Below are 14,124 nucleotides of genomic sequence, written 5' to 3' on the forward strand. Positions count from 1 at the left end.
GCATGCTTGTAATCCTAGCATTCAGGAGGCTGAAACCGGAGGAATGCGTGGAAAGCCTCAGCTACTTAGTGAGGCCCTCTGCAACTTAGTGAGACTCTGTTTCAAAATAAAAAATAAAAATAGAGCAGGGCAGAGCGTATGGCTCGGAGGTCAAATGCCCCTGGGTTCCATCCCCAGACCACCCCCCCCACAAAAAAATAAATAAATAAATAACAAAAGGGCTAGGAGTATAGTTTGGAGGTAGAATCCCCTTAATTCAATCCCCGGTACCCAAAACAAAGCAACAACAAAAAACAAACAAAATACCCATCTATTCCTGTAGAAAGCTTCCCTTTTCTTCCTTGTATAGCAATCTACTTCAACAGGAAAAATATTTCTAAAAAATTAGTAAATTCACACTAATTTCATATAGATTTTTCAAAATCAAAGACAAAGTGAGACACATGGTTTTCGTTAATGTTGAGAAAAATGGAACATTAATTTATCTTTGTGACTATATGTTTAATAAAAACAACTTTGAACATTCTATACATTATTTCTGTGTCATCTAAAGAGTTTTAAGCCAGGCGTGGTGGCGCACTCTTGTAATCCCAGCATTTGGGAGGCTGAGACCGGAGGATCGCGGTTTGTGGACAGCCTCAGCTACTTAGTGAGGCATTCCGTAACTTAGTGAGACCTGTTTCAAAATAAAGAATAAAGAAAAGGGCTGGGGGTGTAGCTCGGAGGTAGAATGCCCCTGGGTTCCATCCCCAGACCCGCCAAAAAAAAAAAAAAGAAAAAGTTTTAGTTTTTACTTAAAAAATTTTAATGGACACTAAAATAATTGTACATATTTATGCATTACTAAAGATCCCCAGTCCACACACAAACATACAGAAAAGAACTAAAGCATCTGCATGTCCTTGGAAAGTAACAGAATACACAATATCTTTAGATGTACATTTTCATAGGTATTATCTTTACAGTACATTTTTTATAGATATTATTAAAAGGAATAGTAAACCACATATCATTTGATTCAAAATATGAAAAGCTGGGCCAGAGATACAGCTCAGTGGCAGAGCTCTGCATATGTGGAGGTTCTGGGTTTGATCCCTAGCACCACAAAAACAAATGAAGGAATAAATAGAAAACCTCCAGAAACTGAAACAGTGTAACAAAACTGACAAAGTTATAACTGGTTTGAGCTGGATTTTACCTACCTTTAGAATAACTATTTTCTATCGCATACTATACAAATTTGAGGGTGTACGGAATGTATTTTCTTGATCATACACATTTCTTCCTTTCAAAATACCTTAAACGTACATAACCTTTAAGATATGGCTAAGAAGATTTCCTTGATGACTATGAAGTGGATAGACAGTGTGTTTTAGATTTTTGAGTGGAAGGCTGGAGGGAAGCAGGACCACGTGTGACTGAGATCCAGAGTTTATGGGACTTGGAAGGGTCCTCTGATCAGCAGGCTGCAGTTATATATGGGATCCTGGATTTTCTTGTCTCAAAATGTTGCAGATTATTGTATTTAAGACAAAGGAGAAGAAAAACTAATTGTAGTATAGATCATTTTATAGCAGAAAAGAGCTGCGGACAGTAATTCTTAATTTTTCAAAACTCAATGAGGTGTGTGTACGGCCCGTTGGTGTCCAGCTTTAATACCTGCCTGTTGCCGTAAGTGCCGTGTTCCACTACAGCCCCAGCTTCAGCGCACTTGCTGTTAGCGGTTAATTCTTTTTCACAGAGAGATACAAATTGGGAATAGAGTTCTAGCCCTTCTTCTTTTCCACAGTTGGAGTGATACTGCATGTTTCTTCCTTTTACTCTGCCCCCAAGGGTGGCTTGGGGGATGATAAGAACATCGCCAGGCAGATCCAATATAGAGACGTGCTTGCCATTTTCAGTTTCGCTTAATTTCACATTCAACAGTGTGCTGACTGGGTGGGGAAGAAAGGCAAAACATTACGAAGTGAAACACAGACATGAAGAAAACCATCTTTCAGTCAGAATAAATATCTCAAGCTGAAAACCCAGTTTGTTAGCTTTTGCTCCTAATCCAGTCTCTATTTAGATTTTTAAAACTGCTTCATTAAGATAAACAATCCAAGCACAAAAAACAGCAAATTTCATGAAGAAAATAGTGTGATGTTTTAAACCTCACTTAGCAATTAATATCACCTAACAATAAGTTCATAATAAGGCTTAAAGAACCAACTGCAGACAGAAACCTCAAACACTGTTGTCTCAGAATACATGGGAAGATTTTACTTCCCTGCTCCTTTTACTTCATAAAAAAAAATTCCACTGGAAAAGATTATGATAAATTCTTTTCTCATCAAATTCTGCTCTACAACAAAGAATATTAAATAAAAAATTTAGTGCATTTATTTGTTTAAACTTAATTACTTAGATTTTTAAACTGTGACAAATGCTTCCAGATTCAATCCCATTGTAAATCAGCTGATTTTGTACTTTGGTAAGCTTTAAGGCACAATTAACATGAATTAATCATTTTACAAATACAACCCACAGGAGAAGTATAAAAGTGAAATTCATTGTTACAAATGAAAGAGTAAATCAAAGATACAGCTACCAAAGCCGGGCCTGGTGGTGTATACTTGTAATCCCAGTACCTGGGAGGCTGAAACAGGCGGATCGCAGGTTTGGATGCCAGCCTCAGCAACTTGTGAGGCCCTCTGCAACTTAGTGAGACCCTGATTCAAAATAAAGAATAAAATAGGGTTGGGGGTGTAGCTCAAAGGTAGAATTCCCCTGGTTCAAGCCTCAGTACCACAAAAAAGAAAAGATACAGCTACCAGCCCTACTGTAATATTTTTATAGCATTTATGAGACTATAGCTACTAAGTGTTAAAACCACTATAAATACCTATGTGTAGCTAAAGACCTATACTTAGCCTTTATACTTCAACAGTAATTATTTTCAAAATAATAAACAAAAAGCCGGGCGTGGTGGCGCACACTTGTAATCCCTGCGCTTGGGAGGCTGAGACAGGAGGATCGCACAGGTTCGAAGCCAGCCTCAGCTATTTGGTGGCTCTCAGCAACTTAGTGAGACCCTGTTTCCAAATAAAATAGAAAATAGGTCTGGGAGTATAGCCCGGAGGTAGAAAGCCTCTGGGTTCCACCCCAGTACCACCAAAAAATAAAAATAAAAATAAATAATAATAAACACAAATATACTCAGTGTCTCCCTATCTCTGTAAAGGTATAAATGAGCCAGGAGTGGTAGCATATGCCTGTGATCTCAGTACTTAGGAGGCTGAGACAGGAAGATCACAGGTTTGAGGCCAGCCTCAGCAACCTAGTGAGACCCTCTTTCAAAAAAAAGGACTGGGTATAGCTCAGAGGTAGAATGTGCCTGGGTTCAACCTCAAGTACCTCTAATTGCAGAGAATAGTTCCTTTTTTTTTTTTTTTTTTTTTTTGGTGGTACTGGGGTTCCAGAAACCCTTCTACCTCCGGGCTACACTCCCAGACCTATTTTTTTTTAAAAAATAGTTTTCTTAATTTGGAAACAGGGTCAACTAAGGCAGCGAGGCTGGCTTCGAACCTGCACGATCCTCCTGTCTCTGCCTCCCAAGTACAGGGATTATAAGCGTGTACGACCATGCCCAGTGCCAGAGAATAGTTGTGAGAAGACAAATGGTACAAGAAACTTTATAAACATCACACTCGTGCTTTCAAATTAGACTTTTAAAAAGACATGCTTTCTAAGCTGGGTGTGGTGGTACACGCTTGTAATCCCAGCATTCGGGAGGCTGAAACTTAAGGATCGTGGTTTATAGTCAGCCTCAGCTACTTAGTAAGGCCCTGTTTCAAAATAAGGAATAAAAAATAGGGCAGGAAGTGTAGCTCGGAGGTTGAACGCTCCTGGTTTCCACCCCCAGACCCACAAAAAAAATAAAAAAATAAAAAAATAAAAAATAAAAGACATGCTTCTTGGTAAGGTAATTAGTAGTTTCAATTATTAGAGAACCTGTAGAAAATATTATAAAGAATTTGGTATGGTTACCCCACTCTACAAATTATGAAGTTAACCTGGAAAAAAGCAGCTATGGTACACACTCAAATGAACACCTAACTTATGTTTTAAGTGCCCTCAATTTCACTCAAGTAACAATATTTCTAAATGTCTTTAATTTTCTCTATTGCAAACAGGACTTTGCCATATAGCCAGCAGTCCTTATTGATTGCATGGAAGGAAACTAACTCTCCAGAGCTCTTAATTCCAATGGAAATCACTCGCTTTCCAGGCTCCAGGCTAAGAACAGAAAAGTAGTCAATTCTGGAATAACAGCCAATATGAGATAATATAACTTATTACACTTCCATATATCTCCCTCTACTGGCAACTATTGAGGATGACATTAGTGCTGTTGGTAGATATCAGTATGTAGAAACAAATACAATACAAATACAAATGTAAGTAAGTAGAATTAAAATGAGACAATGGACTAACAGTATGTTGGAAACGCAAATATCCTAAGACAGATTATCAATCAAGTGTCTTTGATGCTATTATATGGAAATTAAACTGACAGATTCCTATATCTCAGTCCAATTATCGTAAAGATGAACTGAGGAGAAATAACTATATTATTTCAAGCTCTATGGGCACAACTAGTTAGATTTCCAAAGGATATAAGATTTGATTGGAAAGATATGAATCCATCTAATACATATAAGGTGGGGTTTAAGAGAACCCACCACACTGGCTTACTTTGCCTCCTAAAATACAGAGAAGTACAAACGAATGTTATCAATAACAGAAGCATTTATTTTCCTTGTAATTCAAGCCAACAGAATGTGACTCTACATATAGTTCTTTACTGATAATCATAATATAGAAAGCGCGCGTGTGTGTGTGTGTGTGTGTGTGTGTGTGTGTCTGTCTGTCTGTCTTTGAGGATTGAAACCAGGGACATTCTACCTCTGGGCTCCCCCCAGCCCTTTCTTATTTTGAGACATGGTCTCACTAAGTTGCTGAGGGTCCTGCTGAATTGCTGAGGCTAGCCTTGAACCTGTGATCCCCCTGTTCCATCTCCCAAGTACTAGGATTACAGGTGTGCACTATCATGCCTGGCTATAAAGCTCTGTGTTAGTCCATCCACTAAAAGAGTTAAGGTAGACTCCTTTGGTGCTTTTTGTTCTTTTTACTTTCTGTGTGTGTGTGTGTGTGTGTGTGTGTGTGTGTGTGTGTGTTAGTGGAGATTAAATCCAGGAGTGCTCTATCACTCAGCTATATCACTAGCCCTTTTTATTTTATGTTTTGAAACAGGTCTCACTAAGTTGCCTAAGGCTGGCCTTGAACTTGAGATCCTCCTGCTGTAGCCTCCCAAGTCACAAGGATTACAGGCATGTGCCACTGTTCCTGGCCTACCGCAGTATTTTTAATCCATGAATCTTATGCCTGTAGTTAAAGTAAACTAACAGAGACATATAGAAGCAACAGGTTTAGTCACTATAAAACAAAATGTGGCACGGATTCGGGGGACTTATTTTATCCTATGGTGACTAAGATCCATTTAAGACTACAGGGGACAACTTTAGAAAGTCAATTTTAAGTCGGAATGATAAAAAATTACTTCCTAGTTTTGAAGAATGCTACAATATATTTTATGGTCAATAAATATATAATCTAAGACAAAATACTGCTTTAGGAAAGTGGAAAGAATATCTAAGACTTTAGTGAGCTTTAGGACCTCATGAATCATCCTCCACAATAAGAGTCCTCAATTCATTTTCTTACACCCTTCAAGGGTTTCTTACTACTCTCTAGATTCAAATGTCAAACTCTTATAGTGACTGATTTTTCATCCTCATATATCATAATCCCTTCTTAGATAAGGTTTTCATACCTAAGACAAAGCCATTAAACATGTTTGAAATATCAGTGTGAAATTCCCTCAGCTTTAATTTTTTTGTCCCAGGTGTCCCTCAATGAGCAAATTCCCTTGAATTTCATTATTTGAACTTCTTCTAGGTTAACTTCTATAAGTTTCACCTACCAATTTGTTTTTTCCTTTTTTGTGGTACTGGGGATTGAACTCAGGGGCATTTTACTTTTGAGCTATAACCCCAGCTCTATTTTGTATTCTTTATTTTGAAACAGGGTCTCATTAAGTTGCAAAGGGCCTAAGTAGCTGAGGCTGGCCAAGAACCTGCCATCCTCCTGTCCAAGCCTCCCAAGAACTAGGATTACAAGTGTGAGCCACCATGCTCAGCCCCATTTATATAATTTCTATTGTCCTCCTCCTCCTCCTTTCTCTCCTTCTCTCCTCTCTTTTCCCTCTCCCTTTCCTTCTCTCCTTTTGAGACAAGGTCTTGATTTGTTGCCCAGGCTGACCTCAAACTCCTGGGGTCAAGGGATCGTCTTGCTACAGCCTAGGTAGCTGGTACTACAGATGTGATCCACTGTATCTGCTTTTCCCCCCCTTTGTACTGGGTATTGAATCCAGAAGCATTCTGCCTTTGAGACTGTATCCCCCAGCTCTATTTTTTTTATTTGAAATAGTATATTGCTAAGTTAGCATAAGCTGGCCTAGAACCTGCAATCCTCCTGTCTCAGCCTCCCAAGTATTGGAATTACAGGTGTGTACCACCATTCCTGGTTCTGTGTCCAGATTATACTAACAGGTATTATCTTTTACTATTGAGAATATAAATTGTCTTCAAATTTAGGGATAGCTCCATTATATCAGGGTTTTTTTTGGACTGAATTGTTAGAACCAAATATAATCTTGGGACAGCATGTGAATTGATTTGGTATAGTTCTATATAGTTATCATAAAAATATATTGAATATAAATATAAAGAATATATTGAATATAAAGAATATATGAATTGTCCAGAATCCCAGAATGCTGCAGGCAAATAAATTGTTGGAGACTCCTGATCATTTATTTTGTTTTTATGTTCCCAGAAGAGGTGTGGCTGTGATAACACTAAATTTGGATCAGGAAAAAGGAGAACCATATTTATAAATATTTCCTACAAAAACGTACATAAGTGGCTAATGTAAATTCTTGTGTAACAGTGATGTAAGCCTGAACTGTCCAGGTTTTATGGGATTCATACCTTGTACGTACGATATCATCTACTGCTCCTGTTGTAGACTATCTCATCTGGGAGATCAGGGGAACTATACTGAGAGATGCAGCATCTGTTTCTCCCTATGTGGCCACCTTGATTCCAATAACTTTCTGTATCCTTGGGTGAACTGTACTGTCTAAATCAATGTGAAATACTGAGATGCTGAAGATGATTTTAAATAATTCTACTATACATGCATACTTTAAATTTTACAATAGGCAAATAGATAAAGCCAACAACACTAGACAGAGTTAAATAATAAATAACTTTTATACCAGAATAATTTCAGATTGTGCTTGTTGAGCTGGGGGTGTAGCTCAGTGGTAGAGTGCTTGTCCAGCATGTACAAGACTCTGCGTTCAATCCCCAAAACTACAAAAACAAAACAAAGCAAAAAACCCCCACAATGTGCTTCTTGCTCCTTCTTTTTCATTTATCCATTACTATTCTTTCTCACTCTTCCAGAAAAAAAAAAATCACATACCCATTTTTGGAAGAAGTTCTTTATTAGCTCCCTTGAAGAAGCACACGTAGATCACTAATCCTCTCTGAACCTATGAGGAATCACCACAGTAAACTCAGATTAGAGAGAGGTCTATGCAGAGAGATATAGCTGAATGAATAAAATTTCACAAAGGTTACAAACAGATGTTAAAAACAGAGAAACAGGAATGAGATTTACAATAGAGTTGCTTTCTAAGTAAATATATGACAAAACAAAATGTTTCAAGTTTCAATCACCACAATTATTATTTCTTTAAAATAAAAATCAAGGTTTTTTTTTTTTGGAGGGGGGTACTGGGAATTGAACCAAAGGGCATGCTATATCTCTGGGCTATACAAATAAATAAATAAATAAATAAATAAATAAAGAAAGAAAGAAAGAAAGAAAGAAAAAGGGAGGGAGGGAAGAAGGAAAGAAAGGAAGAAAGAAAGGAGGGAGAGAGGGAAGAAAGAAAGAAAAAAAAAGAAAGAAACAAAAATTACCCAAGGAACAAATATAGCTGTATGAAGAAAACATTTTTTACTTAAAGGTCTTTTTTTCAAAAAATTAGATTTGAGCCGGGTGTGGTGGCACATGCTTGTAATCCCCGCGCTTGGGAGGCTGAGACAGGAGGATTGCACGGGTTCGAAGTCAGCCTCAGCTACTTAGTGAGGCTCTCAGCAACTTAGTGGGACCCTGTTTCCAAATAAAATATAAAGAAAGGTCTGGGAGTATAGCCCGGAGGTAGAAAGCCTCTGGGTTCCACCCCCAGTACCACACACAAAAAAAGAGAAATATATCCAATAGCAAAAGACCACACGCTATATCTTTATACATTTATTTCTACTCTAAATCAGCAGTTCTTTCTTTCTAAGTAAGGCTGCCAAACATAGAAACATTTATTTTGCTGGGTCCATTTATTCAAATCCAAATGTATTCATATCATATCAGATAGGACCAGTGAATAAACAACAGTGTGATTGATGTCTTTTGACATCATCATTCTTTCTTCCCTCTAATCCATTTACTTACAGACAGTGAAAATAAGGGACTGATTCTATTTCTGTAAACTCCAATATTTTTTGTTATTGTTGTTAATGCTTTAATGGTGAAGAATTCAAAATTATATTTAAATAAGTTCTACATGACAAGGTTGGTTGTTATCAGAAATATAAACTTACTTATTTTACATAATGACTTGGATATTTCTTTATTAGCTCTTGTAAGACAGAAAATAGATGAAAAGACACTTGATTTAGATTCTGCTGCTGAATGCATCTCTCTCTCTCTCTCTCTCTCTCTATATATATATATATATATATATATATATATATTTATGTGTGTGTGTGTATATTTTATGGTATTTGGGGATTGAACTCAGGGCTTCACACATGCTAGGCAAGAGCTATAATCCCTGCCCATCAGTGTGTGTGTGTGTGTGTGTGTGTGTGTGTGTGTGTGTGTGTCTGTGTTTAGTACTAGGGACTAAACCCAAAGGTGTTCTACCTATGACCTATGCCCCCATCAATTTTTATTTTTTATTTTGAAACAGAGCTTCACTCCGTTCCTGAGGACCTTGCTAATTTGCTGAGACTGGCCTCAAACCTGCAATCTTCCTGTCCCAGCCTCTCAAGGACTACAGGTATGTGCTGCAATGCCAGGCTTATTTTTTGTAGTAATGGGGATTGAACGTAGGGGCATTCTACCTCCAAACTATACCCCAATCCTATTTTTTATTCTTTTATTTTTATTTTACTTTATTATTTATTTATTTATTTTTGGTGGTACTGGGGTTCCTGGAAGCCCTTCTATCTCTGGGCTATACTCCCAGACCTATTTTTATATTTTTTAAAATTTGGAAACAGGGTATCTTAAGCCAGCGTGGCTGGCTTCGAACCAGCGCGATCCTCCTGTCTCCACCTCCCAAGTGCGGGGATTACAAGCGTGCCACCACGCCCAGCTCTTATTCTTTTATTTGAAACAAGGTCTCACAAAGTTGCAGAGAACCTCACTAAGTAGCTGAGGCTGGCCTCGAACCTGTGATTCTCCTGTCTCAGTCTACCAAGTACTGGGATTACAGTGTGTGCCACCACACCCGCTTTTCATCAACTTTTGATTCTGTATGTTAGTTTCATTGATTCTAGGAGCCTCATTGACTCCAGAGGCTATTAAGATTAAATGAATTAATACTTGTGCTTAAAGCAGGGCCAGGTTCATAGTGAGTGCCACATATATGTTTATTAAATGAGTATATAAAAAGAAATTTAAAGGCGTAGGCACAATTTATTTCATATTTTAACTTCTAAAGCACTTTACAGACTATTGTACACAAGATAGGGTTGCTATTTATCTGTTAACTGTATTAAGATCTACCTCTCTTTTCTGTGTTTTATGTGCTATGTAAATGGGTGTTTTTTTTTTTTTTGGTAGTACTGGGGTTCCTGGAAACCCTCTACCTCTGGGATACACTCTCAGACCTATTTTATACTTTTATTTGGAAACAGGGTCTCTGAAGCCAGTGAGGCTGGCTGGCTTCGAACCTGCGCTATCTTCCTGTCTCTGCCTCCCAAGTGCCCATACATGACTACGCCACCATGCCTGGCTATGTCAATGTAAATGCAGCTCTGCCCTCACACTTGATTTACTGAGAAAATAAGTCATCTTTATAATTTATTTATTTTTTGTGTGTGTGGTACTGGAAATTGTTTTTTTTTTTTAATTTTTATTTTTTGGTGGTACTGGGGGAGGAACCCAGAGGCTTTCTACCTCCGGGCTATACTCCCAGACCTTTTTTATATTTTATGTGGAAACAGGGTCTCACTAAGTTGCTGAGAGCCTCACTAAGTAGCTGAGGCTGGCTTGGAACCCGTGTGATCCTCCTGTCTCAGCCTCCCAAGTGTGGGGATTACAAGCGTGTGCCACCACGCTCGTCCTTGGTACTGGGAATTGAACTCAGGAGCATTCTACCTCTGAGCTATACAGCTCTATTTATTTTTTTTACTTCACTAGGTTGCTGAGGTTGGCCATGAACCTGCCATCCTCCTGTCTCAGACTTCCAATGACTGGAATTACAAGTATGTGCCACCACGCCCGGCAAGGAGTCATTTTTATAAAGTACATTTGTGCTTCTGGAAAAAAAGGCAAGGGCTTCCTATATACACCTAAGGAGGGGCTGGCAAGTTGAATGATATATATATCTGCACTACTTTCAAAGTTCTCTCCACTGAGTCCAAATCTTCAGCATATCCATAGTTGGACACCTGCAATGTCAGAATTAAGTATCTAATTACTCCCAGAAACTGATACCTGTCTTTTCCACTCACATTATCTCTTCACTATGTTATTTTCTTTATTACTTATTCCAATAATAGATCTGAAGTTGTGACATACAGATTCCTCTCTTCAAGTCAAAATAACTTTCTCTGTAGTTTTTTTGGTATAAAATATCTCAAATATACAGAAAAGTACAGGTAACTCTCACTGTAGCTTAACAATGTTCAATTCCCAGGAAGAAAAACATTAGCTTGTAACAGCAAAGTTTTAAATCAATGAAACTAAGAAGCAAAGTAATTTTCAACAATTAAAACATTATTCCTAAAAATAAATCAACTTTGATCATGAAACAAGGTGGGGGACATGAGAAAGATGGAAGAATTTACACATTCTCACCATGTAATTACTTGTCGGCTCTTTAATTTGGTCATGTGTGGGAGTGGAAGGGGAAGCCTTTAAAATAGCTTCTGAAGTTTATAAACACAAACTGATAGCTTGAAAGGCTGCAATACAGTATCTGTGATTTTACATAATGAAATGTGTCATGAAGAACACAAAAAATATAAAGCATGGAAAGGCTTTAAATGATTAATAGTTTTGAATTTATAGTGTCAGGAGAAAACACCCAAAATATATATAAAATTCTTCAGATATAAACATAAAGTATGTAAATATTTAAAAACAAGAAAATCCAAATATGGAAACGAAAATCTTAACAAAAGATCGTAAAAAATAAGAAATAAGAAAAAAGAATTTCTGAGCAAAGGTAAAAACTCAGAAATTTTTGTGCTTATGTTTTCAAATTAGCACAGGGTAACAGATTTTAATTTAAAAATAATGACCCAGATGTCAGAGTTCATGGGTTGTGTGTAACATAACGACTAGGATTGTGTTAAGGAATTCTAGATCTGGGATCCAATTCAGAGAAGATGAATGACTGAGAATCTCCTACCTAAGATTATGAGTAACTCCAAAAGTCTTAATTATCAACTTCTTTCCCTTTCTTTCTTACTGGGGATCGATCCCAGGAGCATTCTACCTACACACCTACACCTAACCCTTTTTTATTTTGAAACAGGGTCTCACTAAATCGCCGAGGCTGGCCTGGAACCTGGGATCCTACTGTCTCAATCTCTCAAAATGGGATTACAGGCGTGTGCCACTGGGCCTTTTTTTTTTTTTTCTTAATAGTACTGGGGTTCCTGGAAACCCTTCTACCTCCGGGCTACACTCCCATACCTATTTTTATACTTTTCTAAAAAAAATTTGTAAACAGGGTCTCTTAAGCCAGCAAGGCTGGCTTTGAACCTACGTGATCCTCCTGTCTCCTCCTCCCAAGAGAGGGAATTACAAGCCTGCGCAACCAAGCCTGGCTGGGCCTGATATTTAACTATTTTTTCTTGTATTTCAATTTACTCCAAAAACATGTCAAGGGACTTAAATAATATTTTACTTGTTTTTCGATGGAGTGGTGATAGGCTATCTAAAAAAGGCAAGTAGAAGGAACCCATATGGACATAAAGGTCTTAAATTCTTTGGTGGAAATGTGTTTGATAACAATGCAACATTATAAAAGGAGCGGTCTTTGTTTCACAGTTGGCAGTAAATCAGGTGGTTTGTTTTTTTTGCAGTACTGGGGGTTGAACCCAGGGGCATTCTCCATTCCAGCCCGATTTTTTATTCTTTATTCCGAAACTGGGTCTCACTAAGTTGCAAAGGGACTAAGTAGCTGTGGCTGTCCCTGAATCGCGACCCTCCTGTCTCAGCCTCCCGAATGCTGGGTTTACAAGAGTGTGCCACTTCGCACGGCTCAAAGTCAGTTTTATTTATTTATTTTTTTATTTTTTAAGTTTTTTGGAAAGCCGGGCCTGGTGGTGGCACACGTTTGTAATCCCAGCATTCGGTAGGCTGAGGCTGGAGGATCGCGGTTCACGGACAGCCTCAGCTACTTAGGAGGACCTCCGCAACTCAGTGAGACCCTGTTTCAAAACAAAGAATAAAAAACTGAGCCGCGGGTGTAGCTCGGGAGGTCGAATGCCTCTGGGTTCCACCCCCAGACCCGAAAAAAAAAAAAAAAAAGTTTCTGGGAGACTCTAACTTGGTGGTAGAATGACCAAAATGGGCGAAACATGGGTTGGATGGCCCAGCATAGCAAAATAAAAAACTAAACACTCTTGAAGCGGAATTGTTTCATGGGAAATCTCATTTTCACGCTGGGATCAAGCTATAGCCAACAAAAACAGGGGCACAAGGCAAATCTTGAACTCTGGCTGCAACCTAACCCTACACACTAGGACCCTGACACTTTTTTTTTTGGTGGTGGTGGTACTGGGGTTCCTGGAAACCCTTCGACCTCCGGGCTACATTCCCAGACCTATTTTTACATTTTTTTTTTTTTTTTAATTTGGAAACAGGGTCTCCTAAACCAGCGGGCGCGGCTGGCTTCGAACCTGCGCCATCCTCCTGTCTCTGCCTCCCAAGTGCGGGGATTACAAGCGTGCGCCACCACGCCCGGCGACCCTGACCCTTTAAGGCTCCAGCGCACGGCGCCCAGGTGGGCAGGCGGCGGGCAGAGGTTCGAATCCCGGCGGTGCCGCCCTCAGCGAGGCCTGTCTTTCCTCGGCCACCAAGTCTGGCTCCCGGCACAGCGCCGCAGGGCCGAGGGCGGCACGCCGGCGGGAAGGCCGCGGAGGGCAGCGCCCGCGGGCCGGCCCGAGGTCCCGCGCAGCTGACCGCACCTGCCCCGGACCAGGCGGCCGGCCGGGGAGGATGCGGAGGGAAGAGTCGCCCGGACAGCGTGTAAGGAACCGCCCTGAGCGCCGGAGGGCCTCGGGAGCTGCGGGCGACGTTACCTCCACCCACTGCGCCGCGGCGTCCCCCTCGGCGGGGCGAACTTGAAGGCGGGCGTGCAGGCACTGCTGCAGGAGCGCGCGGGCCTGCGGTGCGCGGTCTCCGGCAGCCATGGCTCGAGCGCGCGCCGCGCAGGCCCCGCCCCCTGCGCTCAGGCAGGAAGGACGGGGCGGGGCGTAGGAAAGGGACCGCCCCCGGCGCTTTCGGCCCCGCCCCCGAGAGGGCGGGGGCCCGGACCCTCGGGTGTCCCGGATGTGCCTTCAAAGACAATACAGTACCGAGTCACTCCGCACCACCTGTGCAACTCTGCAGAAGGCGCTCCGTGTATACTTTTAAACGAGTGAAGACTTACTAGATCTCTTTCGTATCCATCTTTTGAGGGACAATTTTTCATCTCAGAAACCTTAG

The 14,124-nt window shown here is 40.1% G+C and overlaps 1 protein-coding gene across 1 annotated transcript; it reads right to left on the reverse strand.

The window, feature by feature from the left end:
- Positions 1-1,608: 1,608 nt before the first annotated feature.
- On the reverse strand, positions 1,609-13,829 carry DTD2 (D-aminoacyl-tRNA deacylase 2; the record flags this gene model as incomplete). The annotated part of the gene is made up of 3 exons (XM_080707496.1): positions 1,609-1,934; positions 7,594-7,663; positions 13,719-13,829. 3 exons carry the CDS (start codon positions 13,827-13,829, stop codon positions 1,609-1,611), a joined length of 507 nt encoding a protein of 168 aa, XP_080563622.1.
- Between the last annotated feature and the right edge of the window lie 295 nt (positions 13,830-14,124).

This window comes from Muscardinus avellanarius (genome assembly GCF_963383645.1).
Source record: "Muscardinus avellanarius genome assembly, chromosome: 12".
Classification (NCBI taxonomy): domain Eukaryota; kingdom Metazoa; phylum Chordata; class Mammalia; order Rodentia; family Gliridae; genus Muscardinus; species Muscardinus avellanarius.